The 27,689-nt window shown below is 42.8% G+C and overlaps 2 protein-coding genes across 5 annotated transcripts in view; one reads left to right on the top strand and one right to left on the bottom strand.

Moving 5' to 3' along the window:
• LOC127031930 (troponin T, cardiac muscle-like) overlaps positions 1-27,689 on the top strand; it is a 192,403-nt gene that overhangs the window by 143,522 nt on the left and 21,192 nt on the right. The gene's annotated exons all lie outside the window — the stretch shown is intronic.
• Positions 19,738-27,689, bottom strand: part of PTN (pleiotrophin) — a 119,963-nt gene continuing 112,011 nt past the window's right edge. For all 4 annotated transcript variants that reach the window (XM_050918900.1, XM_050918908.1, XM_050918915.1 and 1 more), the window contains exon 5: positions 19,738-25,250. In XM_050918900.1, the coding sequence (XP_050774857.1) occupies positions 25,198-25,250 (53 nt within the window). In that variant the 3' untranslated portion in view covers positions 19,738-25,197. The remainder of the gene's footprint in view (positions 25,251-27,689) is intronic.

The following is a 27,689-nucleotide window of genomic DNA, read 5'->3' as shown; positions in this document are numbered from 1 at the left end:
TCTCTCCCACAGGTGGGAGCTCTGTCATCTCAGTCAATCCTCACTATTTGGATATTTGCTATTTCTGATGAATGGAACACAAACATGCTTGGTATCGCATTCAAAGCCCTGATCACCAGCTTGATGTGAGTCTGCTCCCTGCCCCAGTGTAGTCTTACAAAGACTTTCCTCACTGCTTTACACTTGGGCTGCCTATGCTGTTAAAATTATATGCCTGTCTGTTTCAATTCAGAGGCTTTCACATCCAGCACTTTCAAGCCTTAGGGAGCTTTAATTCCTGGACTCACTAAACTGGACTTTTTCTGTTGCACCACCCAGCTTTAATCCTGATCTCTGGCTATCTTTCATTCCCTGGCATTTATGAAGTTGCTTTCTCTGGGTGTTTTCCAATCAATTCCCTAAAACAAATAGATATGATCCTATAAAAACAGTCCTGACTTAAGCATCATCTTTCTCCATTCTGAGTATCTCCCTGCTTCTTTCCAGCATGCCCACTGTCCTCCCAGGCCTGGGCCACAACGCTGCCCAGCTGCCTTTTCCTGCACATCCAGGCTGCTTTTTCTCAGCATGGGCTTGCAATTGCCTCCTACCCCCTGCTGGGTCTGGAGGGACTCTGCTGCCATTCCACACATTCTCCTCATGACCCACTGAGAAATAAGGCACTTACTGCAGGTGTACACCCTCCTGGCTGGGTGTGGTACAGCAGCTCATCTCCCGCGCCTCCTGACAATGGTGGCTCTGGTCCTGTGATGGTCTCAGTTATTGCCCCAACCCTCCAGCCAGGTAACATTTTAGTTCTATGCTTTCAGGGTAAGAGAAAGTCCAACAAGTAATTCCAAGACCTTGTGTTAGACCGCCAGCCCCTGACTCTGGGCCCAGCAACCCTATGCCACTCTCTCAGGGTTCTAAATCACCCACGTTCTCTCACATCAGAGGGCTTCATGCCACCTTCCCAGGGGCTAGTAGGGGAACTCAGGACCACCTCTCCCCCTCCATCTATCCTGGGCTCCAGTCCAGGAACCCAAGAATGAGCAGCCAAGGTCTGCTCTGTCAGACACCTTGCCACTGTCTCTAAGGAGTCCTTCCTATTATTAACCTTTATTTAGGCTTTTCCCCCAGACCCTTCCTGAGCTCTTTGTAACTAGCAACACTGCCCAGGGCTTTTTTCCAGAGGTCTGATTCCTGTCCTTGTGTCAGGATCAGCCACAGGATATTGCTCCAATCCTGTGTTTTCCAGGTATCTTCCCCTACTCCCACAGGGCTTCCTTCTCACCCTGTAGGAACCTTCCTATTCACCACAGTTCTCTATTCTCTGTCCCCAGGAGTGAGACTGCAGAGTGCTTCATTCTTGCTTTGCAGCTCCTCAAACTTCAATCCAAGTGTCCATTAGGCTGTACCATCACGGCCTCCATCTTCCTCCTGGCTCACAACAACCTGCCTCTGGATCCGAGTCACCCAGGCTTCCTCCTGGCTCCGGACCTGTGGTTCTGGCTTTAGGTCTCCCTAATTTCTCTCAGCCTTTAACCCAAGAGAGGAAACTCCTATCTACCTCTTTCTTTGGTCTCTTCCCTGGCCTTTTTTCCCCTACTATCCTATGCTTTTTCCTTTATGAAGATCTAGCTCCTCCCCAGCTAAGTTTGATCACCAGCTATGCCTAAAACCCAACCAGATGACATCCAGTGGCCTAAATGGCTGCACACTCCTTCTAACCAATTGTTAACCAGTGTGCTGTTTATACAGCCCATCACACCCATCCTCCAAGCAACCCTCTGTGCCCTCTGGAAGATAAGTAACAGTCCATCAGAAACACAACAAGGCTCTTACCCAAGCTGTTAAAAAAATAAACTTCCAGGGCCCCAATAAGGAAAGTGCAAAAGAAACCCATCAACTACACACATATAATGTGCACTAACAAAAGAGATTTCTGAAAAGAACTGAAAAATTAAAAAAAAGATTTAGTCTTTTCCAAATCCCCTTTTTCTAACATCACCATCTTCAACTTATTACTGACCAACAGGGTGAGATTCTCTTTTTGTTATTATTGGGAAGACAGTGATCATAAATGGAACCCCTGGTAGCGGGTTTGTATCAGAGAGTTTTCTGACACTGGCACTGAACACAGATAAAGCAAAAGAGTCAGAGAGCCTCAGGAGCCTTGACAGCCCTTCCCCAAGGCATTTTTAGCTTCTGCCTATGCACAGTTTTCAAACTACGGTAGCACCTTAGAGAACCGTGTTACACACACTTCTCACTGGGAAAATGCTGCTGACACATTTTGAAAACTTTATTTGGCTGGAACATAACCATGTTGCAAAGTGCGTAAACCATTTTCTAATGCTTATCAGCCTGATCCACATGTACTTTCCAAGGAGCATCAAACAAGAGCTGTGCTTCAGCCCTGCAACAATGTGTGAAAACTGCCTATTGACAGGCGTTTGGTATCTATAACTACATAAGATTGTCATAGACACATAGAATCATAGGTGGCTTGGTGCCTTGGCTGGCATAAAGAGCCTGTCAAAAGCAAGTCCTGTTAAGGAATTACTTGGGGATATCTCATCTCTTGGGGAGCAAAAGCTAGGAATGTTGCAGAAGCCCTTGATCTTTGGAGGGGGATGGATAGACCATGGGTGGGAACACGAGGAGGCATCTTTTGGGTGCGGGGGGAAGAACAGCCCAGAGTAACATAACAAAGAAATGACCTTGCTCATTCCTAGATTTCTTTCTCCATAGTTAAAAACCTCCCACCCTCACTTCTCTTCCAGACTTGCTGTCATGGTATAATTCCCCACTCTGAACCTTAGCTTCCAAAAGATGGGGTACCAGCATGAATTCCTCTAAGCTCAATTACCAGCTTAGTACTTGTAGCGCTGCCACCAACCAGGAATTCCAGTGCCTGGTACACTCTGGTCCCCACAAAACCTTGCCCGGGGACCCCCAAGACCCAGTCCCTCTGGATCTTAACACAAGGAAAGTAAACCCTTTCCCTCACCGTTGCCTCTCCCAGACTTCCCATCCCTAGGTTACCCTGGAAGATTACTGTGATTCAAACTCCTTGAATCTTAAAACAGAGAGGAAAATTCACCTTCCCCCCTCCTTCTCTCTCCCCCTCCCAGACTCTTCCTGAGAGAGAAAGTAATCCTAACACAGAGAGAAATTAACCTTTCTCTCCCTCTTCCCTCCTTTCTCTCCTCCAATTCCCTGGTGGATCCAGACCCAGTCCCCTGGGGTCTCACCAGAATAAAAAAAAATCAGGTTCTTAAACAAGAAAAGCTTTTAATTAAAGAAAGAAAAAACAGTAAAAATTATCTTTGTAAATTTAAGATGGAATTTGTTACAGGGTCTTTCAGCTATAGACACTGGGAATACCCTCCCAGCCTAAGTATACAAGTACAAATTAAAATCCTTTCAGCAAAATACAAATTTGAACTCCTTCCAGCCAAATACAAATTTGCAAATAAAGAAAACAAGCATAAGCCTAACTTGCCTTATCTGCCTAGTACTTACTATTCTTGACATATAAGAGACTGTATCAGAGAGATTGGAGAGAAACCTGGTTGCACATCTGGTCACTCTCGGAACCCAGAGAGAACAACAACCAAACACTAGAAGCACACACAAAAACTTCCCTCCCTCAAGATTTGAAAGTATCCTGTCTCCTGATTGGTCCTCTGGTCAGGTGACAGCCAGGCTCACTGAACTTGTTAACCCTTTACAGTCAAAAGAGACATGAAGTACTGCTGTTCTATTAACCCTTAACTATCTGTTTATGACACTTGCCAAATTGCTTATATTGGAAACTCTGTCCAAAGCCCAAGCTCATAGAAGCAGAAAGGGGGGAAGAAACCAAAAACCACACCCAAGCAGAATTAGGGAAATAATCATTCCAAAACAGGTCCCCAGGTAGACACCATTTCAGGATAAAAGTCACTTTTATTCCAGAATAATTAGTGCACTTCCAAAGCAATTTTTTTCCAGAATAAAGTGACTTTTATTCTGAAATTGAGTGTCCATATGGGAAGCTATTCTGGAACAGCTGCTGTGGAATCCATAATCACTAGTCCAGTCCATTTCCTCATGTAGACAAGCCCAGTAGAAAAATGTCCCACTAGCCATCATGTCCCCTCATGGCTGGGCATGATATAGCAGGCTCTCCCCCTTTCGTTCCCACTTCTGAGAGCTGCTCCAGGATGGTCAGCTTCTTCTTGTGACTCAGCTCTCCAGGCAGGTCGCTTATAGTCTTCCTCCCTCCCCTGGCCATCAAGGTAACAGAAAGTCCCACCAACAAATACTTAAATGACCTTGTGACCAGTCTTCAGTGTCTGACTTTGAGCCCTGTGGTCCTTACACCCTCTTGTCTCAGGGCTTCCACTAGCTCTTACCACTTGTGCCAGGAAGTTTCACATCACCTTCCCTGGTGGCCAGTAGGGAACCCAGGACCTCCTTCCTCTCTGGGTTCCAGTTCAGGAACCCTGTAGCGAGTAGCCAAGATGTGCTCCATCGGACCTCTTGCTGCTTATCTGAGCTACTTCCTACCTGACCTGTGGTTGGCCCTTTCTCCCAGCCTCTTTCCAAGCTCTATAGAGTCCTTTCCAGCTCTGGTAGCAAGCAACATCTCCCAGAGCTTTCCACCTGAAGATCCAGTTCCTGCCCTTTTATCAAGACTCACAGCAAGGTTTGCCCACATCCATGGTTTCTCAGTATCTCTCCTGACCTGTTGTCAGAATTCCCTTAGCAGGAAAGGATCCCAACACCTACTCTCCCCCTGAACGTCCTTCTCCTTTCTGCCCTGACATCCTTCGTATTTGCCACCCAGCTGGGTATCCTCCTTAATTGACCCTGACTTGCCCTATAGTTGCCAACAGGTGTCACAACTAAGTTGTCCAGCTCCAGGTAACTCCTCCAGAGTCAGTCTGGGGGTATACACCCCATCACAGCCCTTTCACAATAGAAGAGGAGGAAGAGTGAAGCAAGAAGCTACTGTGGGCAGTGTGTTCTAATAATAGCTGGTTGAGGAGCAAGCTCCAGCCCCTCCCTCCATTGAAAGCCTTGCAGATCAGAAAATGTTTGCTGGAAACCTTTCACTGCCTTGAAGCCAGCCTGGAATTGATTCTACATCCTCATTAACTAATACATTTCCAAATGAAATATGGACTAGAGTCAACAGGCACATAGCGGGATGGAGAGAAGGGAGTTAGGGTTATGGAAATATATATATATTTGGTGATGTAATTTCACTAAAAGCTCTAAATTAAATAGCATCCCATAAGGTCTCTCTCCTGCCTGGCTGCCCATACATGACATTGGCCTGTTTGGGGTATTTCCCACCCCTCCCTCATTAATTTTAGATGCAATGTAAATTGCAGAGTTCATTGGGATGAGGGCAAAATCAAGGGGTTGGATTCTCAATTTGATACAATGTTTGTGAAAGAAATGTGCTTTCTGCAGCTGATAGTAAGGAAAAGTTGTCCTCGCTGTTTATGTTTCATAATTATAATCAGATAGTTTGGGTCATTTTTAACTCAACATAACTTAGGGTCTTGCTTGATTTTCAGAAAAGAATGCAAATGAGGAGACCATGCCAGAGGCAAAAATTGGTCCTGGAAGATACCCTTTCATAGGGTTACCAGATAGCAACTGTGAAAAAACTGGCCAGAGGGTGAGGGGGTAACAGGCACCTATATAAGAAAAACTCCCAAAAACCAGGCCTGTCCCTTTAAAAATGGGACATCTACCCTTTCACCAAGGTTTGTATGATATAGAAGGCCTATACTTGACGAGGCAGGGAAAGCACAGATGCAGGTGGCTATAGTCTTGTGTAGTGACAGACTAGAGGAAGGTGCTGATAGTAAGGATGGTACAGCTAGAAATGGCTCAAAAGATGCTCATGTAAAGCAGTTCAGTCTCCAAAATAAGTAAGATTCCTTTTAAAAATAAGTTTTGTGCTAGTGAATGGTGCTATGATGCCTGGAAACTGCCGCCCCTTTATTATCCACACAGCAGGTACAGCACAGGATGCACTGTTGCAAGCTGTCCTACGTCACCGCACAGATGATGTGTCTGGCTGTGTCAGAAGGACCTGTGGATAGGAAAGGAGCGTTTGGTTACCATGCCCATTCAGTCCTTGGAGTGACTGCTAAAAGGTTGGCAAATTGTGGCACCTGTGTCATAAACAGATAGTTAAGGGTTAATGTCTCTCTTACCTGTAAAGGGTTAACAAACAGGGACCCCAAACACCTGACCAGAGGACCAATCAGAAGACAAGATACTTTCAAATCTCATGGGAGGGAAGCCTTTGTTTGTGGGGTTTGGGTTTGGCTTTGTTCTCTCTGGGTCCTGGATGGGGCTAGAAGTGCAACCAGGTTTCTGCCAATCTCCCTGCTACAGCCTCTTAGCTATTCAGAATTGTGAGTAAGAAAAGACGGTCATCGTCTTTTAATTTTTTTTTTTCATTTACATATGTGTACTTGCTGGAAGTAGCTTAAATTGTGTTTCTGCTGGAGAAAGTTTCTTTCTATTGTTTATAGTTAAAAGACTCTGTAACTTTTTACCATTTAAAGTGCAGAGATAAACCTTTTACTTTTTCTTTCTTCTTTTTAAAAGTTTTGCTTTTAAGACCTGTTTAATTTTTTTCTCCTAGATAAGGTTCAAGGGAATTGGTGGGGAGAAGGGAAGGATAAATTTTCTCTTTGTGTTATATTCACGCAGCTTGTATTGCCTCTGGGTGAGGGGGAAGGTAACACTCCTCTCGGTGTGGTGATTCAAAAAGTTGAATCAGGCGATCTCCTAGTGTTCCCATGGCGGGAAGGAGCTGGGAGGAAGAAGGGAGGGGGGAGGGAATGGCTTATTTCCCTTTGTTGTGAGACTCAAGGAATCTGGGTCTTGGGGTCCCCTGGGAAGGTTTTGGGGGGACCAGAGGGTATCAGGCCCTAAAAATTCCTGATTGGTGGCAGCCTATCAGATCTAAGCTGGTAATTAAGCTTAGGGGAATTCATGCTAGTACCCATATTTTGGACGCTAAGGTCCAGAATTGGGAATTATACTTGACAACCTGTTTCACATCAGTGGTGAAAGTGGGCTTTGTGCTGCAGACACATCATAGCCAAATTGTCTGACTAATGACAAAGTGCATTCACAGATAATGTGCCTGACATTTGGATGGGGTAAATGAATACATTGTTTCTTTAATATTATTTGACCATCTATAGAGCATCCTAAATAACAAAAAAATGATTTTGCTAATCATTCATTCAGCAACAAGTTTGTTGACTTATTTACACCAGGTCTAATCCATAGCTCATTTCACCATCTGCTGTCAATGTGCTTTTGGTCAAACTCGCTGCCATTCTACACTGGATTTTATGTTTCAGTACTGACAGAAAAGAAAGACTGCATCCCAGCACTGGCCCTGTTGAGCCAACCAGCTATCTCCACTCTCTTTCCCTGGCAGTTCATGTTCTCCTCAACAAGATACAGCAGGAGCAGTAAAATTTTCCTGTCAGCTCCCAGAATCACAGTACATTGTACATCTTGCCAGCAATGGCTGGTTAGTTTACGCACTGTACTCTTCCACTTAGGAAAGTGGCACATACTTAAAGTCTAAACACACTACCGAAAAATAAAAGTACATTCCAAAGGAAGAAAGGCAACCTTGCTGTTTATATCCAGGACTCATCAGAATTATTAACTGTGAATATCTGTTCATGCTCCACTGAGGCTTTCCAGACCACTAGACATAAAACAAACTCTTTCAGAACAGAGCCAAATACTTGTGGGCCCAATCCTTCAGTCCTTCTGACTCAAGCATAGCTCCTATTGAGCTCAGTGGAAATTCAGATGGAATCAGGTGTACAGAACTGAGTCCTGAATACATTATAAATCTTGATTAATCTAGTGCAAAATATTGCTCACTAATAGTCCGATTTTTACGGAGTTCACTTTGACGCTGCTCATGCCCCTTTTTGGGTTTGTTTTCCATACACTGTCGCAAATGAGTTTGCTTGCAAAAATGTTAGTGGACACAGCAAATTTTAAGCAATATTTTAATCTGCGGTTAATATTCTCACCAGCAAACTAATTTGAACCAGGCAAGGGGCAGAAATGTATTACATGATCTACTGGGTCTATCCAATGAAAATTAACCAACATAGTTCAGATTTCAACTATCAAATTCTTGCAGTGTGATGCTCATGCTCAATCTACAGACTGATTAACTAACTACAGAGTATATTAATCACCACCAAAAGTTTTGATATATAATTCTGAATGGCAGATACATTTGAAACAGTGGTGAGTTGTTTAAGTACAGTAACTAAACAGAAAAATGCAAAATTTGTCCAAAAAAATCCATTGAGAATGATTTGCCTATTTTTTTTATAAATAACATTGAAAAACGATGCGCAAACCTGACAACTATTCAGAAAAAAATTAGGGTGATATATAGCATCCAAAACCATGGGCTTGGAAATGGGGTGTCCCCTCCATTTCACCTCTCTGCCCTTCTCTCCTCCCATTTCTCTGCTTCTGTCTACCAGAATTCTCTTTAAGCAAGAAGATCAAAGCAGTGCTGAATGGCCTAACCACAGTGTCTCCTGCGGGGCAGGAGGAAGAATTGCAACAGCCGGATTCCACAGTGCAAATGTCAAGTGAAGAAGTGAACAGGACTAAAACAAATCCAGATATTCCAAGCATGACGAGAGCAGTTAGGATGGCAGAGGGATTGCGTAGGAATCGAGAGTTTATTGGAAAAGTAGCCAGCCTCATCTACTCATCCCTGTGCCCAGTATAGGCTCTGGATCAGAATTACCTTAAACCTTACTAAAAGAAATCCAACTCAGCCTCCGAAAATCTTTAAAAATGTAGACAAGTAAAGTGTTTTGGAGGCTGAGAAATGAAAAGACTGAATTTAAAGGTGTCACACACAAAATGTGGGTAGATTGAAAATGCTCTTAGTAGCATAAAATGGCTGCCAACGCTGCTTTATGCAGCAACCTGCTCAGACAAGCTGAAGGCTAGAAGGGAAACACCATTTAAAAACATAGGTTTCCGTGGAAAGCAGAGACAGACTAGGGTTTTCTGGAGATGGACTCTCACCAAGGAATGTAGAGTTGAATTCCACATTCCCTTTGATATGACAGCCTGACTTGCTTGCCTCTTACAGTATGTTTATACAGCAGAATGATTCTGTGGATGTACGGTTTATGTCAGCTCTCTGTTCCATACTAAAGGCAGCTGTAATCCATTCTCCTCTCTATTAAACTCTTTGGTATTCAGAGCTGTTACTTATTTTGAGCAGGGACAGGTCTAATTTTATGGGATCTGTTTAGCAAGGCCACCTGAAAGAATGTTTTAAAAGAACTCATCATCAGCTTCTGGCAGAGAGAAGCCTCTTCCTGTCTGTCAGGAGTCCAGGATGTGGCACTGTGACCAGATGCTGTAAAATGGGTATGAAGAAAAGGCATCCTGCCATCTCAGAAACCCTAGAGGACAATGTCCTTAAGATGGTCATTCTAGCTACCTTACTTTACTCCATTGTGCTAATGACTTAAGGCTGGTACTGCATTTCCTGCCCACGTTATCCTGCTGTAACAGAATCAGCGGTGGCTCCAGGCACTAGCGCTCCAAGTGCGTGCCTGGGGCGGCAAGCCATGTGGGGGTGCCCTGCCAGTTCCTGCGAGGACGGCAGTCAGGCAGCCTTCGGCAGCTTTCCTGTGAGAGGTCCGCCGGTTCTGCAGATTCAGTGATGGGAATGCCGAAGCCACAGGACCAGTGGACCTCCTGCAGGCAAGCCGCCGAAGGTGGCCTGCCTGCTGTGCTTGGGGCAGCAAAAAAGCTAGAGTCACCCCTGAACAGAATGGCGGTTTTTAGATTTTGATTGTAAACTCTTTGGAGCAAGGGTCATGTTTTTGTTCTGTGTTTGTTCATTCCATGACTGGGGCTACACAATATAAGTTGTCATACTGGTACCTTGCACAGGAAGGCAGGGCTTTGCGGTTGAACCACCCTAAATTCAGGTGGTTGAACCAAGATGCAGAGCCATGACTTGCTGACTTATTATGGTTGTTGAATCTTGAGAGTTCCAATCAGGAGAAAAGAGAGGGGTGGAATGTTTCGGCAAGGCAAGAGAGTTAGAGATGGAGATGGAAGATCCTGTAGAGAAGCCCAAGGAAAAGCCAAGCCTGGGAATGAAAGTTCAGCTGAGATTTATGTTTTTTTAATCTTTGAATCACCAGGAAGCCCAAACCCCAGGAAGGGATTAAGTCTGGACTATAGATGTTGTGTACAGATTGTTCAGAGAATGATGGTAATTTTTTCTGGCCAGAGCCACATTAACCAATTGCTGGACCCGAGGCAAACACACTTCTGGGCCCCTACCTGCTCATGAATAACAACAGCCAGTCAGTACACTCACTGCGGCTCAGCCGGCCATGCTGTGGCTATGCTGGGGAAGCTCCTCATCCTGCTGCTGCTCAGGATGCTGCTTAGTGTGACAGAGGGTGGCTGGGCCGAATATGAATCAGTGGCATTGTGACCTGGTGCACGGGGTTGCCACACCACTCTGGTTAGCCCCAGCCACTCGTCTATCATAGCGAGCAGTGCTTCAAACAGCAGTAGGATGAGCAGCTTGTCCTGGTAGACATACAGCACGGCCAGCCCAGCTGCAGTGAGTGTACTGTATGACTGGCTGTTGGGCCCTGCCCCACCACCAGAAGTTTGCAGGCACATGCCTAGTTTGCCTGTGTGTTAATCCAGCCCCGATGCTGCTTAGTCTCTCCCTCTTATAGACCGTATCCCTCCCATATCCTTCAGGAAAAATAGAAATAGAACAATTTCAGTATAATAAGGATAAGACTTTATAATGCTGTATCAAGCATAAGAAAATAATCATTCATTTGGGTTGGGACAGTTCAAAGTGTTGGTAATGGCCATGAGATTTGAATTTTTCATTTCCAGGCCACTGATCTGAATCCAGTCCTTGCGTGCAGGAAAAGACTTTTGGTCAATACAGTCTAATAATGCCTGTTCAGTAACTATCATTTAATGTTTCTGTGCAGAGCTGGTTATATGGGTTTGACTGAAAAAATTTCTCTCTAAAAAATGTGCTTTCATCAAAACTGACATTTTATGTGGAAAAATGTTGTTTTCAAAAAAAATTTCCAGTGAGGGATTTTGAAACAAAATGAAAATGTTCATTTAATTTCATTTCAAATTGAATTTTTCTTTTCCCTGTATTTCATGTTGAAAATGTCAGCACTTCTGGATGTTGTCCTTTCCCCATCTTGTTCCTCTTTTGACTTTGAATGGAATGTATGACCAGGATTGAATGGGCACTGAAAGCGAATAACCCTCTCACCCTCACAGGGGCAGGGTTAAAGCAGATTGATAGGGCAGCGTAGGGGAAGTTTATCCCATCATTCTCCAGGCTGTGCCTCTTCTGGGAATAAAAAGAAAAGTGTTGTCCCTAGGGATGTCCACCTGGCATCCTCTATCACCAGCACCACATCCAGTTTTTAAAGCTTTATAAAAGGAGAGACTCTTTTAATATATAAACCTGTGACTGATTCTTTGCCCCATGACATACACAGTGAATGCTTTTAAGGTTATGCGGGGGGAAAGAGAGAATTACAGCCCTTAGAAAGATACTTGAATCAGAAAAGTGGCTTCATTTCTTGCAGTATCTGTTAATGATGTACAACTGTGGGTGAGTGTGTGTTGAAGTGAGAGCCACTGGGGCCCCATCCCCTGCAATGTCCATCTTCCATTTGATTCTTCCATCATGTCTGGGTGACTCGTCCTTCTAGCAGTGATGGCAACAGAGCCTAGAGGGACCACAGAGGCCAGGAAACTTAATGGAGGCATGAAGCCTTCAAATGGATGGTCCTGGCAGAGCTCCTGAGATTTGTGGTCTCCTGGGCCAGCTTTGCAAGGTAGTTAGAACATAAGGCCCACTTTCCTTCCCTCCCTTCCCCCGAGAAACATGAGATATAAAGTCTAAGTCAAAACGTATGACATTTCCTATCTCATATCCAGGAAAACCAGCACAGAGGACAGCCTAGCCCAGCCATGCTGTGTGATAGCTCTTGTGTAAGCAGCCTATTAGCAATCTGTAATTTCCCAACACCTCTGCGTTATTTTTTTCCACATGGGAGCTCCTTACCCAAGATACAGTTACTTTGTAAATGTACCCTTAGCACTTAGGTAGTTACCAGATCCATAATACATGACTGATTCAACCACACGGTGCATGGAAGCTGCACAGTGAGAGGATGGCCAGCCTACAAGTAGGTATACTGCTCATGTTTAGCACAGAAATGACAACATTGTCTAAGTTACTGAAAGTAACTAGAATTTAACTTTTCAGGTAGAAGTAAGTCATCATCTTTTAGGAGTGAAAACTAACCTGTAACATGAATACTCTTGCCATCGCCTTTATACTTTACACTGTTCTCCCTTTGCTTTCCTTAGTTCACTCTCTGTCCTGCCACAATCTCGGGCCAGATCATCAGCTGCTATAAACCAGCACAGCTCTACCAAAGCCAGTGGAACGATGCCAATTTTGCACCAGCTGAGGATCTGGCTCCTTATCCCAAGCACAGGGTTACCTTGTTGTAATGGGAGGAAGCTGCATTGTTAATTCCCATTTAACCTTTGCCATTCACCCTTTTCTGCTTGACCTTCCTGTGAGACTTTCTCTTGCAGAAGCTCCATTCACAGTACCTGCAAAGCCCTCTGATTGGAAGTGTATTATCAGGCAATTGAGATCTATGCCCTCAGAGGTTGGTGGAGTATATGAGACTTAGCGATAGCAGACGTGGCAATTCCCACCCCTTTATAGCTGTCAATTCAAAATAGTTTCCTTTCTATGAACAAAGGCAGGAAAAAAGTAGCTGCTATTGGATGGTTTCCTGAACAAGCAAAGCTCATGAATTCCGCAGCCTTTGCAACTGTTCAACCTTTTACAAGTCGCAGCTGTGTCATCTAGCTGTTCCTTCAACTCCTGTCTCCCGCAGGCCTATACAGCACCAGAGTCCCTTAATCACAGCACCCATTACCCTGGCTCAATATACTGTGGAGCCTTTGAATATAAAACATTGAAAAGGTGATCTCGGTTCTGTTCCCTTACGGCCACATCTCAGATACTGCTAGCATAACTGGCACTAATTGGCAACTTCTTGGAGAAGGTGGTTTCTCCAGGCTGAGGCAGAGGTACACTTACTGGAGAAGTAAACTTGTTTAACCCACTGTTCAGTGTTATATATTTTCTGCTGTGCCTGATTCACAGAGGATTTGAATCTACTCCAGCTGCCAGCTCAGGAACTTAAGTTCTGATCCTCAAAGGTTTTCAGGTGCCTAACTCCCATTGAAAGCAATGTAAGTTTGGGGCCTCAATATCTTCCTCAAGGCTCTGGGCCTTTTATACTTTAGATCAGTCTGGCAGGGCTCATGATTTAGCTCTGGAGGTCCAGGATTCAACCCCCAGTGGCCAGTGGTGATGATTGTACAGCAGATACTCAACCTGCACCTGTTACGTACACGAATATAGGATTTTAGCTACCAAGATTGTCAAGCCAGCTCTTTTAATCTTCGCACAAAACTCACTTAAAAGAAAAGTTAAATGAAAGTTCAGTCTTTGCTTTCAGCAGTGACATCATTTGAGTTTGATGTTTTCTAAAGGCATAAATAGCGCCAGAGTGAGGAGAGATAAGAAGAAGTTAATGCAAAGCACTGAAAGGCAGGGAGCTCCCCATTTACATGGCTACCTAGCTTTTCCCAGTCCTTCCTGGAACAGTCATGAAATCTGTCACCAGCCGCCCCAGGCTTCCTTCCTTTAGCATTCACACCTCCTGTGTGGCACTGAAATCACAGAGGAGGAATCTAAATATAAAATGTTGTTCTGACAAAGGCTCTCACATGCCAGGAATTTGGCTTAGAGTACCTGTCATTTCAGTAGAAGATATGGATGTGGGAGGAAAGAGCATCAGTCTGACAAGAACTAGCATGTACCAATCTGTAAGGAAGCAAGAGACAGGGTTGGGAATTTGAGGGCCTGGTAGGGACCATGACGATAATATATTTATAAAGCCCTCTTCGGCCCAAAGGATTTAAAAGCTCTATAGAAACTTTTGGCCAAATTCTCCTCGGGACCTCTCATGAACAAAAGCGGTGAAGCCTCTAGTTTCAGATCTCACAGGGGATACACAGAAACCTTGCGGGATCAAGTGTGTCAATGGAAGGGAGGGGATGAATTTCTAGCTATGGAATGGGTCCCATAGAGCTGTTTCCAAATCAGCTTCATTCCCTCTCAATAGCATCCTGTTTGGCTTGCTTGTTTCCAGGAGTCCTTCCCCTGCTGCTGAGACATGCCGCTTCGCTCTTCTTCCCAGCAGCTTTATGGATCTCACAGAACAGTGGTGAACCTGGAAAGGGCATCAGAGTCAATTATCTGGAGTCACTTCTGGGAGGAGTGTCCTGTCACACCTGCCATGTCACACAAAGGAAGCAGAACACCAGAAAGAATAGTACTTTCTGAGCCCCAAGGCATCAAACAGCAGAATCTTTCCCTGCCTCCTTTCTCTCTCTCCTGAGCTTCTGTGAGGGGGCATGCTTCTGTTTTAATTTTTAGCCTCCTGTGCTCTATTCTGGCAGGGGGCTCTTTCCATACCAGTTCACTAATCTAATTGGGGAGTGGGGGAGGTTAGGTCCTCTGTTTAACCCCCCACACTCTTTCTGGCCCCTTTTGGAGGAAGTTATGAATGGATTCTCCACTCTTATGCCATTACATTAGAGAAAGGGTTGACTACTGGTTAGAACTGCGGTGTCAGAGTTCAATTTTCTGCACTGCAATAAATACACTCTGTGCTCTTGGCTCATTCACATTAACCAATCAGTTCTCTGGCTTTCTGGAAAATGAGGATAAAAAATACTTACCTCACAGGGCTGTTGGAAGCCTAATTAATATATGTAAAGTGCTCTGAGCTCCTCTGATCAAAGGTGCTAAGCACATTTATAATGAGCCTAATAATAATAAATATTTTTCCTCTTTTTAAAATGAGGGTTTTCCACATCCTTATGTAATGGAAACCCCTTGTTCAATGAGACGTACCATTTAATATTACAGTGTAGAATGGGTGGAACCTTCTGGGGTTTTTATGTTACTGCCCATTGTTCACTCTGTCCCACAGCAACCTTTACACTGACCCTGAGGTGCTGTCATGCACTGCACTAAAATAAAATATCCTAGTCTTTTTATTCTCATAGTGATAAATTGGAACACTTTAGGAAGCTTTGCTGATAAGAGAGTGAGTAGCACTGATGAGACACAGACCCAGCTCTAAATCCAACCACTTACAAAACAGTCTTTATCATAGAGTCTGTATGTTTTCTCTTTGCCACACTCCAGCTCTGCAGGCTGCAATGTCAGACCTATCAACAGGAGGTGTTGGTAGGAACAAAACAGAACCTTTGTATTTAATGTCAATGTAATGGTAAATGAGCCCCCGAGGCAGCCAAGAGTTGCACATATCCTTAACTATACACACTGTGAGTTGGCCTGTTGAAGTCAATGAGACTACATTCAGCGTGTAAAGTTAAGCATTTGTAAATATTTGCAGGATCAGGGGGTACGTCCTTTGCATTCTATCAGGGATGCAACATACAAAACATTGTCAGAATCCACTCTGTAGTGGAACACAAATCCATTAAAGAATATCTGGCATCAAAGAACATGAGAGAGAATCTCAGGCCTCCTTACTCACATCTATTTCTTGTTTGTGTAATGATACCCCTGATGGGTGCACCTGTGGTGATTGAATCGCAGACCTTTCAGTCTAAACACATGGGCTTGCATTTAAGCTCCAGGTTCATTAACCCAAAGGCAGTAGCAGTCTCAAACCTCTCTCTTGTGATACAACCACTATAGTGAGACAAAGAGCCACTGTGTGTTATAGATTCATAGCTTCCCACACCAGAAAGGACCATCATGATCATCTAGTCTGACCTCCTATATAACATAGGCCTAGAACATTCGCAAAATAATTCCTTAGAGCAGATCTATTAGAAAAACAATTTGTTTTAAAAATTGCCACTGATGGAGAATCTGCCATAATCTTTGGTCAATTGTTGCAGTGGTTAATTACCCTCGCTGTTAAAAAGGTACATTTTATTTTCAATCTGAATTCTTCAACTTCTAGCCATTGGATCATGGTATACCTTTCTCTGGTACACTGAAAAGCCTATTATCAAATAGTTGTTCCCAAGGTAGATACTTATAGACTGTAATCAAGTCACCCCTTAACCTTCTCTTTATTAAGCTAAATAGATTGACCTCCTTGAGTCTATCACTCTAAGACATGTTTTTTAATCCTTTAATCATTCTTGTGGCTCTTTGCACCCTTTCCAATGTGTCAACATCCTTGGTGAATTGTGGACACCAGAACTGGATACAATAGTCCAGAAGCAGTCACACCAGAGTCAAATGCAGAAGTGAAACAGCTACCCCTACTCAAGATTCCTGCTTATGAATTCATTATCTCTTTTGGTCACAATGATGTATTGGGAGCTCATGTTCAGCTGATTATCCAGACCCAAATCTTTTTCAGAGTCACTGCTTCCCAGGATTGAGTCCCCCATCCTATAAGTATGGCCTGCATTCTTTGTTCCTAGGTGTATAAACTTACTTTTAGTTGTGTTAAAATGCATATAGTTTGTTTGCACCTAGCTTATCAAGCAATCCAGATCCCTCTGTATCAGTGAATTGTCCTCTTCACTATTTACCACTTCCCTAATTTTGTGTCATCTGCAAACTTTATCAGTGATGACTTTTTATGTTTTCTTCCAGGTCATTAATAAAAAATAGAGTTTTGATCCAAGAATACATCCCTGAGGGACTCCACTAGAAACACATCCACTCAATAATGATTCCCCACTTACAATTACATTAGCAGGCCTAACAGTTAGCAAGCCTTTAATTCATTTCATGTCTGCCATGTTAATTCTAGTTTTTTTAGTCAAAATGTCATGTGATTCCAAGTCAAATGCCTTACAAAAGTCTAAGTATATTATTTCAATAACATTACCTTTTATCAATGAAATGTGTAATCTCATAAAAAAATTATCATTAGTTTGACAGGATCTATTTGCCACAAACCCATGTTGATTGGTATTAATTGTACTCTACCCTCCTTTAATTCATTATTAATCAAGTTCTATATCAGCCAAATAGTTATCTTGTCCATGATCAGTGTCAGACTGAGAGGCTTATAATCACTAGGGTCATCCCATTTACCCTTTTTAAATATTGGCACATTTGCTTTCTTTGAGTCTTCTGGAACATTTCCAGTATTCCAAAACTGATTGGAAATCAATATTAATGGTCCAGTAAGTTTCTCAGTCATCTCTTTTAAAACTCTTGGATGCAGGTTAACCTGACCTTCTGATTTAAAAATATCTAACTTTAGTACTACTATCAGAGGGGTAGCCATGTTAGTCTGGTTCTGTAAAAAGCAACAAAGAGTCCTGTGGCACCTTAAAGACTAACAGATGTATTGGAGCATAAGCTTTCATGGGTGAATACCCACTTCGTTAGATGCATGGAAAGCTAATGCTCCAATGAATGTTAGTCTTTAAGGTGCCACGGGACTCTTTATTGCTTTTTAGTACTACTGTTTAATTGTCTCCTGATATGCTAGTGGAATGGAAAGAATGTTATCATATGATATGACTACACAGCTGTTTTATTTCTCAAATACTGAATAAAAATATTTATTGAATACTGCTGCCTTTTCTGAATTATTTTCACAATTCTGCCATTTCCATCTGGATTTTTATTTTGTTCCTAATATACTATAAAAACTCCTTCTTATTGTTCTTAACTCTTCTGGCTTTAGATTTCACCTTGTGTCTCTTTGCTTCCCTTATCAATTTTCTATGAATCATAGCTTTGGTTTACATTCATTACTATCAACTTCCATTGTATATACCTTAATTCTTCCCCATCAAGTCCCCTCCCTGTGTTTCCCATTTCCTCCTGAGTTCTCATCTTAATTTACTGACTGCAATATCTCTCAGAGCAAGGATTCTGGTCATTTGCCACCTCGTGCAGGTTAGGTTCTGACTGTGGCTTCAGAAGGCAACCATCCTTTCCGCCCATTAGTAACTAGTCAGTTGAGAAATGTTGTACATTGGAAGGGAAAGGAGAGAATTTATTCCTCATCTCTGTGGCAATCAGCTGTTGCCATGAAGCAGGAGCTCTGATTACCTTTATTTACCCTACATAAGAACCGATGTTATTAGGCACCACATAAGCCATCCACAGCCTGTGACTAGAAGTACCACTTGACTTCTATTCCCACTCACTACCAGGTATTATTGTGTTCATTGATCTATGTAATTGACACAGTGTGTATAGCAACCTCTAGAGGCATGCAGAAAAATGTCATAAGAGGTGTTAGAATCTTCTCAGAGCCGTCTGAGAATTTCTTCTGTCCACGGGGACACTTCACTGGTGCATAAGTGCATAGTGCCATAAGGGCTGTCTGGCAGCCATGTACGTGGCATAGTGGATATGTTTGGTGCAGGGAAGGTGTGGGACGAGAGTGCCCTGCATAGGAGGACATAGTAAGTAAAGTATAAGTTAAAGCACATTGGTAACTTACACCTGGGTAGACCCCTGAACAGCCCCAGAATACAGGCAGCATAAAAGAAGCTTGAAGCTGCCATAACTCCCTCTCTGATCCCAGTCGTATAGTGTAAATGCTAGGCAGGCAGGTTATTATTGCATAAAGAAAGAAGAGCAGGTAGCTGGTTTCCTTGTGGGCTTTGGCTTGCCAATTCCTTTAGTGATTTGAAGAACACAATGGCAGTTTTCACAGCTTACAACAGTAGTTCATTGGCTTCCTAACAATTCTAGAAGCCCATTTACTTTTCCTAGCTCTATCACCAATCCCACCAACAACGAGCTTGGGCTGGCACTTCCAGACACAACACCTCTTGTCTTATCAGTGGGGAATGGAACTGCTACTGCAGCAGGAGAAGAGCTGATGGGGGAGTATTCAATGTATTTGATTATTTAAGAAAACAGTAGGGAAGGGAAACAAAAAGAAAAGAAAAAAGGGAATAGAGAAGGCAAGAGGAGGCGGACAAAGGAGAAAGACTTAAGACGGGAAAAGGGGAAGGGAGATACAAAGAACAGATATGCCATTAACACTTTATTACCCCTCTTCTTTGTTCCTCAATGGAAATGAAAATATCTGATCTCCTTTCTGATGCCCCCTACCACTCTCACCCAAAAGGATTAGACATGGCAGAAAAGGACTGAGGAGAAGATTCCATTCTTGAGGAAGTGTATGATATTCTTATTTGAGACTATGAGAAAGATGGTTCCAAACTCCTCTCCCACCTCTCAGTGTTGTGTCTATGTTCTGGAATTTATTAATAAACTTTTACAGGAATGGGAAAGGGAGAGAATTTTGAGAAGACAGACTTCAGTCTAGATGCCCCTGACTACAGAGGAGCTGCCTATCTCTGTTACTTGGCCAGGCTTCTTCCTGCAAATAAAGACTCTTTCTAAGAGTTTATACAGAAAGGGCTTATTAAAAATGCAACACCCCAAGGCTGACATCAAACTGACACCACATCGGAAGACATACACCCCCTCCAAAAGTCTTTGGAATTCTTTCAGGAGACTTTCAACGTCCCTTATTGTTTCACAAAGGAGATGATGACACCGCCAAATCTCTGTGTATTAGTTTATTTAACATCTTCACCTCCACTAAGAGCAAGTAAATTATGTTGATACAATCAGTAAATATATATATTCTCTAGGACCTCTTACAATCCTGCCAAGCCAAGGGAATCATTAAGGAATGTTACAGGATTAATGCTTTCATCCTATAATGTGTATATATGGCTTTCATACAAGTTTAAAAAAATATCAAAAAGATAACACACAGCTAGCTTACAAAATCAATGTACAAATTTAAAAAAAAGAGAGAGAAAGAAAAGGAAAAGGAAAGAACCCATGAGAATACATCAGATAAGGTGAGGTTTTATGTACATATTTAGAAATTCATTGAGTGCAATATTTAGCCTGTAAGTCATTCATTCCTGTTGACATTTTTAACAGCACAACTACAGGGATTGGGAGGGTTTTATTTTTATTTTATTTTATTTTATTTGCAGCAACATAAACCATCCTCTTCCCCCCCTTCCGCCCCCCATCCCCTGTTCCTATGTTCAAACACTTCTGAATGGATCCCTCTGAAAGGAAGTTGCAGCAAGGACAGGGGAGGGCACTATGGCTTTCCCTTTACATGGCGGTGGTAGAAGAGAACATCACTCTGAGACAGAGATCTTAGTCTTTGTTTTGAAGAATGTTTTGCACTCTGCTTGACTACTCTTGGCTCTAAAATAATAGAGCTGCTGGCCATGATTCTCTGCTGGACTGTATCTGATGAAGTCATTGTGCTCACTTTGCCCAGGTATAATTCATTACACAAGAGAAAGGGCCCTTTCTATTTTTATTATTTGAGATTGGTGTCACATTTTTCAAGATACATTTTGAATCATGGAGTCACCCTTTGTAGTTTTTATAAATACTGTTTTCTAGAAAGGTGCTGTGCCTGCTTAGTGACATCCTTGTTAGCCAATTTCTAGCTCTGAGCAAAGTAGTAGCCTGCTTTCCTGTTAAGACCTATCGATGATGCAAAAAAAATCTCTGAAGAGTCAAAGCTGTTCCCAACTGGGAAACTCTGAATGAATCACATAATTACCACACTGAAAGTATAACGATTAACTGGGGAGACTAGATAGTTCCCTGTTGCCAGACAGATTAGGATGAGGAGATTCAGGCTGTATAATTAATTACAGGAAGGTAAGGATGGATAGGAAGCATAGGCTGTAAATTTTCTTACTTTTACCTCATGGAATTCAAAGCTGCAGCCTTCTCTCTGCAAAATTCCCTTACTCTGTTTAGAACCATAAATGGCCTTTTGAAGTGGCCTGGATTGGGGAACACCTCTTCGGTCTTCACCAAAGACTGAATATGGGCAATTGCTTTTGAAAATAGGAAGCTCTTTGTCAGACATTTAATAAGAGAACTGTGGGTACAGTTGCATCATAGGCAGCTCATCCAGCATTCAAGAAGTCAAAGGCTGGAAGAAACCAAATGGAATCAGGGCCTCTTTTGACTTTAAGGAGTTCTATAGACAAAAGAAAACACCAGGAAGGCTTACTGCTAAAGAGCAATGAAGGAGCAAGGGTTTATTTCTGCAAGCCATAACGTCCTCAAACAGTTTCTGACCACCCTTTAAGTTCTACCCCCTCACCCTTAACCCCACCGAAGCTGTCAGGGTAATCTCCATTGTTTTCCCAGTTTAACTTGAAAAAGGGGCCTTGTGGGTTTGAAACGGTTCTCCTTTACATTTGGAGTCCCTAGTTTTCCATTGCATATGATGTGTTCCACACTACCAGGAAGCCCCCAGCTAGAGAAGACTTGTCAGGAAAGGGCTTCACTAAGAAGCCCATCTTCCCATGTAATTTGGGCAGCCTCTTCCTAATTCCAGGGGTCCCATTAATTCTCAACTTAATTTTGTGCAGGACTCACAAAATGGGCAAAAAAGCATCCAATGATCCACCATAGCCCACAGTTCTGTGTGCCAGGAATAAACAAAGAGAGATTTTTGAGAGCAGTGACCTGCTGGTGCTGGGGTGAAGGGGCTGAGCAGGGAGAACTAGAGATTTCTGGAGAAGGAAGCGGTAAGGCTTGTGACTGCATTCAGAGGTTACCTTTGGATCACCCTGAACAAGACCTTTTCCTCACCACTCCCTCCGGCCAAAAATGCTATTGCAGTTTCAAACCTCCAACCATCATTTGCTCAGGTTTGGAGAGGAGTCCCAGCAATGCCTTCAGAAGCCTGGGAGGAGCTCAAAGGGAAACCCTCCAACTTTGTCAAAATTTAGTGGGGAACCCTCCTTTAGAGAGAATAACCCCTGGAAAACTATTGAAGGTTCACAGGAGATGCCCCCTGACAGGGCCTAAAGAATGGAAATGGAGATTCCCCTTCCCCACCTTTTTCTCCACTGTGAACGGCTCTTCCAGCCAATTCCCACATCAGTCCTGCTCCACAGAGAGAAAGAGACATGAGAAGTGGACACAAGTGGTGTTAATAGAATGATTTCTGAGTTGGCACCTAGCTATTCTGAACCAGGAACCCAAGCAAGCTGCTGCTTCCGACTGCTGATTTTTATGGTCGTCAAAATTGCAACATCCCTCTCCGCTGAAGAGTAGATCTGGAAGGAATGGCACTACATCATTAGATGATCCTGACTGGGGGGTGACACAGTCTTAGTGTTACAAACAGGGGCTCCCTTTCAGCATGGGGTGTTTCTGTCAGGAGCAATGTTAAAACTATACAGTATCGCAAGCTTCTGAATCTAGATCCCAATGTCCCCAAATTTGCAGGTGTTTGAATCCAGGGTTTGCATTCAGATGCATCTCAAGTCAAAGCATGGCATTTCATCTCTCTCTACTAGCTTTTAGTGTCCCTAGGAGGTCATGTTATTTTAGGGATACTTATCATTCCCTCAGGGCCATATTATAGCTGTAGCAAATGAAGATGGAAACCATTCCTGAAGCGGGCCACTTACATCCACTTCTAACCCCTTACAGGTGGGATGGGAAAGCAGTCTCTTTATAAAACTTTTAGCCCCGTGTATATCAGAGGAGAATGAGGCTGTCTATCTGCAGCATTCTTAACTCCTGACAGCTCCTCATTTAATAGAGGCAAGCCACACCAAGGTAAGCCAGGTTTAAAATGATTTACGAGCGTCCATATGCAAAGCTGCACCAGTTTCACTACACTGGGACAACATCACATCTTTCGGCTATGTCTCCTCTACAAAGCCTATGCCAGCACAGCTACATGGGCATAGCCCCCCAGTGTAGACCAAGAGAACCCCATCGACATAAGAACCCCACCTCCCCATATAACAATAGCTATGCTCACAGAAGCTATGCTCTTGTGTTGCCATAGCTGCATCTATACTGGGAGTGTGGTGGGCACAGCTATGTCCAACCAGGGGTGTGTGTTCTTCACATCTCTGGCCAACATACTTATGCTTGCATAAGTGTTAAGTGTAAACCAAGCCTTAGTAAGCTGTGCACATCTGTGTGTTGGCAAGTCTTTGAGTGAAAGAAACTCTTCCCTCCTGGAACCACCTTCCTTTCCAGCAACTGCTCGTGTCTCACACTGTTACAGGCTGCAAGGGATGAAGGAGGGCTCTGGAGAACAGTTTGAGAACTTCTGCCTTGCAAGAGGTAGCCTAAAGCATCCTTTCCATTCCAGAACCAGGGGGAACACAAAGACGATGTGCCTGTAGTTTATTTGATATGGTGGTGGTGGGATTTTAGTGTGTTAGTGTGAGGAAAGGAAGCTCCACAATTTCTACAAGCCATGTCCCAATCCTGTAGCATGATCTGTTCAGATGGACTCCCCCTACACCAGTGCAAAACCACTGATGTCGGCAGGTTCGCATTGATTCATATATTTTAAGTCCAGTGGGGACCATTGTCATAATCTAGTCTGACCTGCATAACACAGGCCATAGGACTTCCTGCAAAAATTCCTGCTTTCCTATGCAGCCAAATCCTATCCTTTGTACTATAAGGTTGGGATTTTCAAATGCAAATTCAGTGGAACTTGGGCACTGAAATTCCTTAAACTCCTAATCTAAATGCTGTCTTGAGTGAAAAACCAGTCTTCTCCACGGGACTTTCCAGGATCCAGCTGGGTAGCACTTTAACTCCATATAACAGATCCCTTTTCCCTGGACCTCACAGTCAAGTGAAATAGTGGGCTAAAATAAGAAATGATCAGCCCTCCTGTATCCTCAAAAAAGGACAGACCCAATATCTATTAAAATTAGGGCTTGTAATTTTTTTCCAATCAACATTTCCCCCCCAAAAAAAACTTTTTAAATGAAATTTTTCACAGAAAAAAATTATTTTGACTGAAATTTTCCAATTTTAATGAAAAACAAAACCTTTCTTGATTTTCACTTTCTCTTTTTTTTCTATTGGGATAAAAGGGGAGAGGAAGGGGGTGAATGAATTTTTTTTTTTTTTTTTGGTTTCAAAAAACAATTATTTTCCATTTTTGTTTCCTGGAAAAATTTGAAAAATTCCATGACCATTTAAAAAAAAATCATGTATTTCAATTTTTTTCTGGTGAAAATACGATTTCTCAACCAGTTCCAATTAAAATCAATAGGGAGGCTCACATTGACATCACTGGGAGATGGCTAAGGAAAAAACCCAATGCTCCCAACAAGACCGCATGAAAAGGATATTCCCCTGCTGGGGAAGGGAGGGATAAAGGTATTTTTTCAGGATTTCAGGTAAAGAGAGGGAAACATTTTTCTCTGTTTCCTTTTGTTTTCATGAAAAATTCAAGGTGAGTTTTGGTGTTGTTTCACTATGACAAGCACTTTTTCAGCCGAGTGTCACACTATGAAAATTGAGGACTTTGCCAAGCCCCGCTTTCTAGAGAGAGGATTTCACCATTCTTGCTGCCAATAAAGTGCCAGTGGTAGAAACAATGAGATTTTAAACAGTAGTAATTTGAACTGAATACTTACTGTCCCACCCCCCTCTTACTTTTTGCCAGCAAATACTAAACCTTCCCACCCACCCCAGACAGTTTCCACACAGTTCTCTAGCTGTGACAAGAATCTTAAAAGACTGCCCCCACTCTCCCAAAAAAAGTCCTGTTTGTTTCAAATCTAAGGCCTGAATCCTACACGTTACTGCACCTGGGCAGACTCCTGCTCCCACACACTGCCCCATTGACTTCCAGAGGCTCAAGGCTCTGCCTGCATGGAGTAACTTGTCCGTATCAACACCTAAAATAAGACTTGAGGGAAAAAATACCTTAAAATACTCTACATTTTTCAATATACTGTAGAAATAATTTTCTGAATGAAATTACAGTTCTTTATTGCAGGCCTCTAAAATGTTGTTAGGGTTATACATTAAAAAATACTAGAGTAAAATTTTTAAAAAAGGTGTGTGTGTGTGTGTTTCCTCCTATTGTACAATTAAGCTATAAATAATTTTAGGGTAAATCGTCTAGATGTAAATGAAACTGTTAACTGATCACGTTTGCTGATGTCCCTTTCTCCTGCTGCCCAGCAAGGCTTCTATTAATCCAGCATCTTCTCCTGTTTCTTGCCTTCCTTTTTCTTCTTCTTGGGTTCTGTCAAGATGACAACAATGAAAAATATTAATAGCTAAATACAGTACAAAAACAAACAAACAAAATAAACACTTAACCCAGTGCTCAGGCAGGTAAGAGAAGCTTTCCCCCCCTATCTTCTCTATGGACACTGGAGCTGTTATTTCAGAGCCAGGGAAGAAAAATAAAAAAGAGGGAAGGATCAGGGAGTGGTCTCCAACTCAGAACCTTTCCTATCTGATTGGCTGACTCTGTTTGGCATGCAAGGCATTGTCTTAGGCACTTGCTTAGAAAATAAGAAAACAGCAGGCAGCTCCTGGAGAAACCAGGTCACGGCTCAGTGGAGAGCTGGAGAAAAGCTTTGCAGACACACACCTCCCTCATTTCCTTTCTGTTTCATTCAGCTTTCTCCGAACGAGAGAGCAACTCCAGAGGGTGGTGAGAAAGCTCTCTCGCTTCTCTGGACCCTGTTTTGACATTGTTTCCCCTTTTTGTTCAGAATAGCACCTATGCACATTTAAAATCCAGTCCAAGCTCAGACACAAAATGCACCCACTGTTGGCTCAGGGATTTTGTCACTAAGGAGTACGGAGTAGTATGAAGTGAGTGAGGAAACAACAGTATAGGTTTCATTTAAGGTTTCTATGTCACAGTCTTTTATAGATAAATCAAGTTCATAGTCTAGCCTAGCAAAAGGTTATGAACAAGAGGAGTTTGGGGGTTAGGGGAAGTATATGGTGTGATGCTGGCAGACCAGGTGCCAGCTCATGACAAGGCCCCAGGCCTTACTGAACACATACAAATGGATAGCTGGAAACCAATCTTGCGTACCTGTGTGTTAGTATTATCAAAACAGATTTAGATGTTAAGTTACTAAGAATGTGTTTAGACTTTATAAAATGCTTGTAGGATGCAGCATGAATTGATCTCATTTATAACCTTGGTGGTTATAAGTTAGATCAATGGCTGCAGCTCATGTTATAAAGTTATGAGTGTTTGCCTTGTAAACCTGTGTAATTGTGTGTCATAACTATTAAGGGAAGGGTAACAGCCCTCCTTGTACAATGCTATAAAATCCCTCCTGGCCAGAGACACCAAAATCCTTTTACCTTTAAAGGGTTAAAAAGCTCAGGTAACCTGGCTGACACCTGACCCAAACGACCAATAAGGGGACAAGATACTTTCAAATCTTGGTGGGGGGAAGACTTTTGTTTGTGTGCTCTTTGTTTGGGGATTGTTCGCTCTTGGGACTAAGAGGGACCAGACATCAATCCAGGCTCTCCAAATCTTTCTGAACCAGTCTCTCATATTTCAGACTTGTAAGTAACAGCCAGGCGAGATGTGTTAGGTTTATCTTTGTTTTCTCAACTTGTAAATGTTCCTTTTTGCTGAGAGGATTTACCTCTGTTTGCTGTAACTGTGAACCTAAGGCTAGAGGGAGTTCCTCTGGGCTCTTTAAATCTGATTACCCTGTAAAGTTATTCTCCATACTGATTTTACAGAGATGATTTTTACCTTTCTTTCTTTCTTTAATTAAAAGCCTTCTTTTTAAGAACCTGATTGATTTTTCCTTGGTTTAAGATCCAAGGGGGTTGGATCTGGACTCACCAAGAATTGGTGGGGGAAAAGGAGGTGGGATGGTTAATTTCTCCTTGTTTTAAGATCCAAGGGTTTGGCTCAGTGTTCACCAGGGAACAGGTGGAGGGAGATATTCTGGGGGTAGGTAGACAGAGTTTTCCAAATAACTCTTAAATGATTTGGGTGGTGGCAGCAAAAGCAGATCTAAGTTGGTAATTAAGCTTAGAGGTTCTCATGCAGGTCCCCACATCTGTACCCTATAGTTCAGAGTGGGGAAGGAACCTTGACATGGTGAGCAGCGGTGAGGAATTTTAAAGGAATCAAAAGCCAGTAAGATTTTTTTTTTCTCCTGTGCAGCTGCTTAGATAGCAGAGCTGGAAAGGTAGATGCATATCTTATCTCTTTGCCTGAAGGCAGAGGTGTTAAGTTTTTTTAACAAGGGTCTTTGTTAAGAGAAGGTTTCAAGCTGTGAGCAAGTGTGTAACTCACTAAACTGGAAAAGAAGCATTAATTAAAGCAAAGTGGTCACCCTGAACACAAGATGGCCCATTGATGGCAAATGAGGTATGTAGCATCAAAGGACAGAGGGCCTGTTAACTGCTTTCCTAACTTCCTCCAGGTAGGAGAGACTTGTGCATGAACTCATCCCATCAGTTTTGGATTCTGGAGAGGAGGGGATAAAAATCCCTGACAAGAAACTGAATCTCTCTTATGCTGTCTGGATTCTGAGGGGCAAAGATTCCTAAACATAAGCAAAGAGATTCCCATGCTGCTTGGCATGGATTAGTCCTGAAAGACATTTTGAATTGGCAGATTACTACAGCTCTGTCACCTTTTGAATCACACATTGAAACTCATTTGTGTACAGATGCTTGCTTGCTC

The sequence above is a fragment of the Gopherus flavomarginatus genome, chromosome 1, assembly GCF_025201925.1.
Source record: "Gopherus flavomarginatus isolate rGopFla2 chromosome 1, rGopFla2.mat.asm, whole genome shotgun sequence".
NCBI classification, from domain to species: domain Eukaryota; kingdom Metazoa; phylum Chordata; order Testudines; family Testudinidae; genus Gopherus; species Gopherus flavomarginatus.
This window is presented reverse-complemented; position numbering and strand designations above follow the sequence as displayed.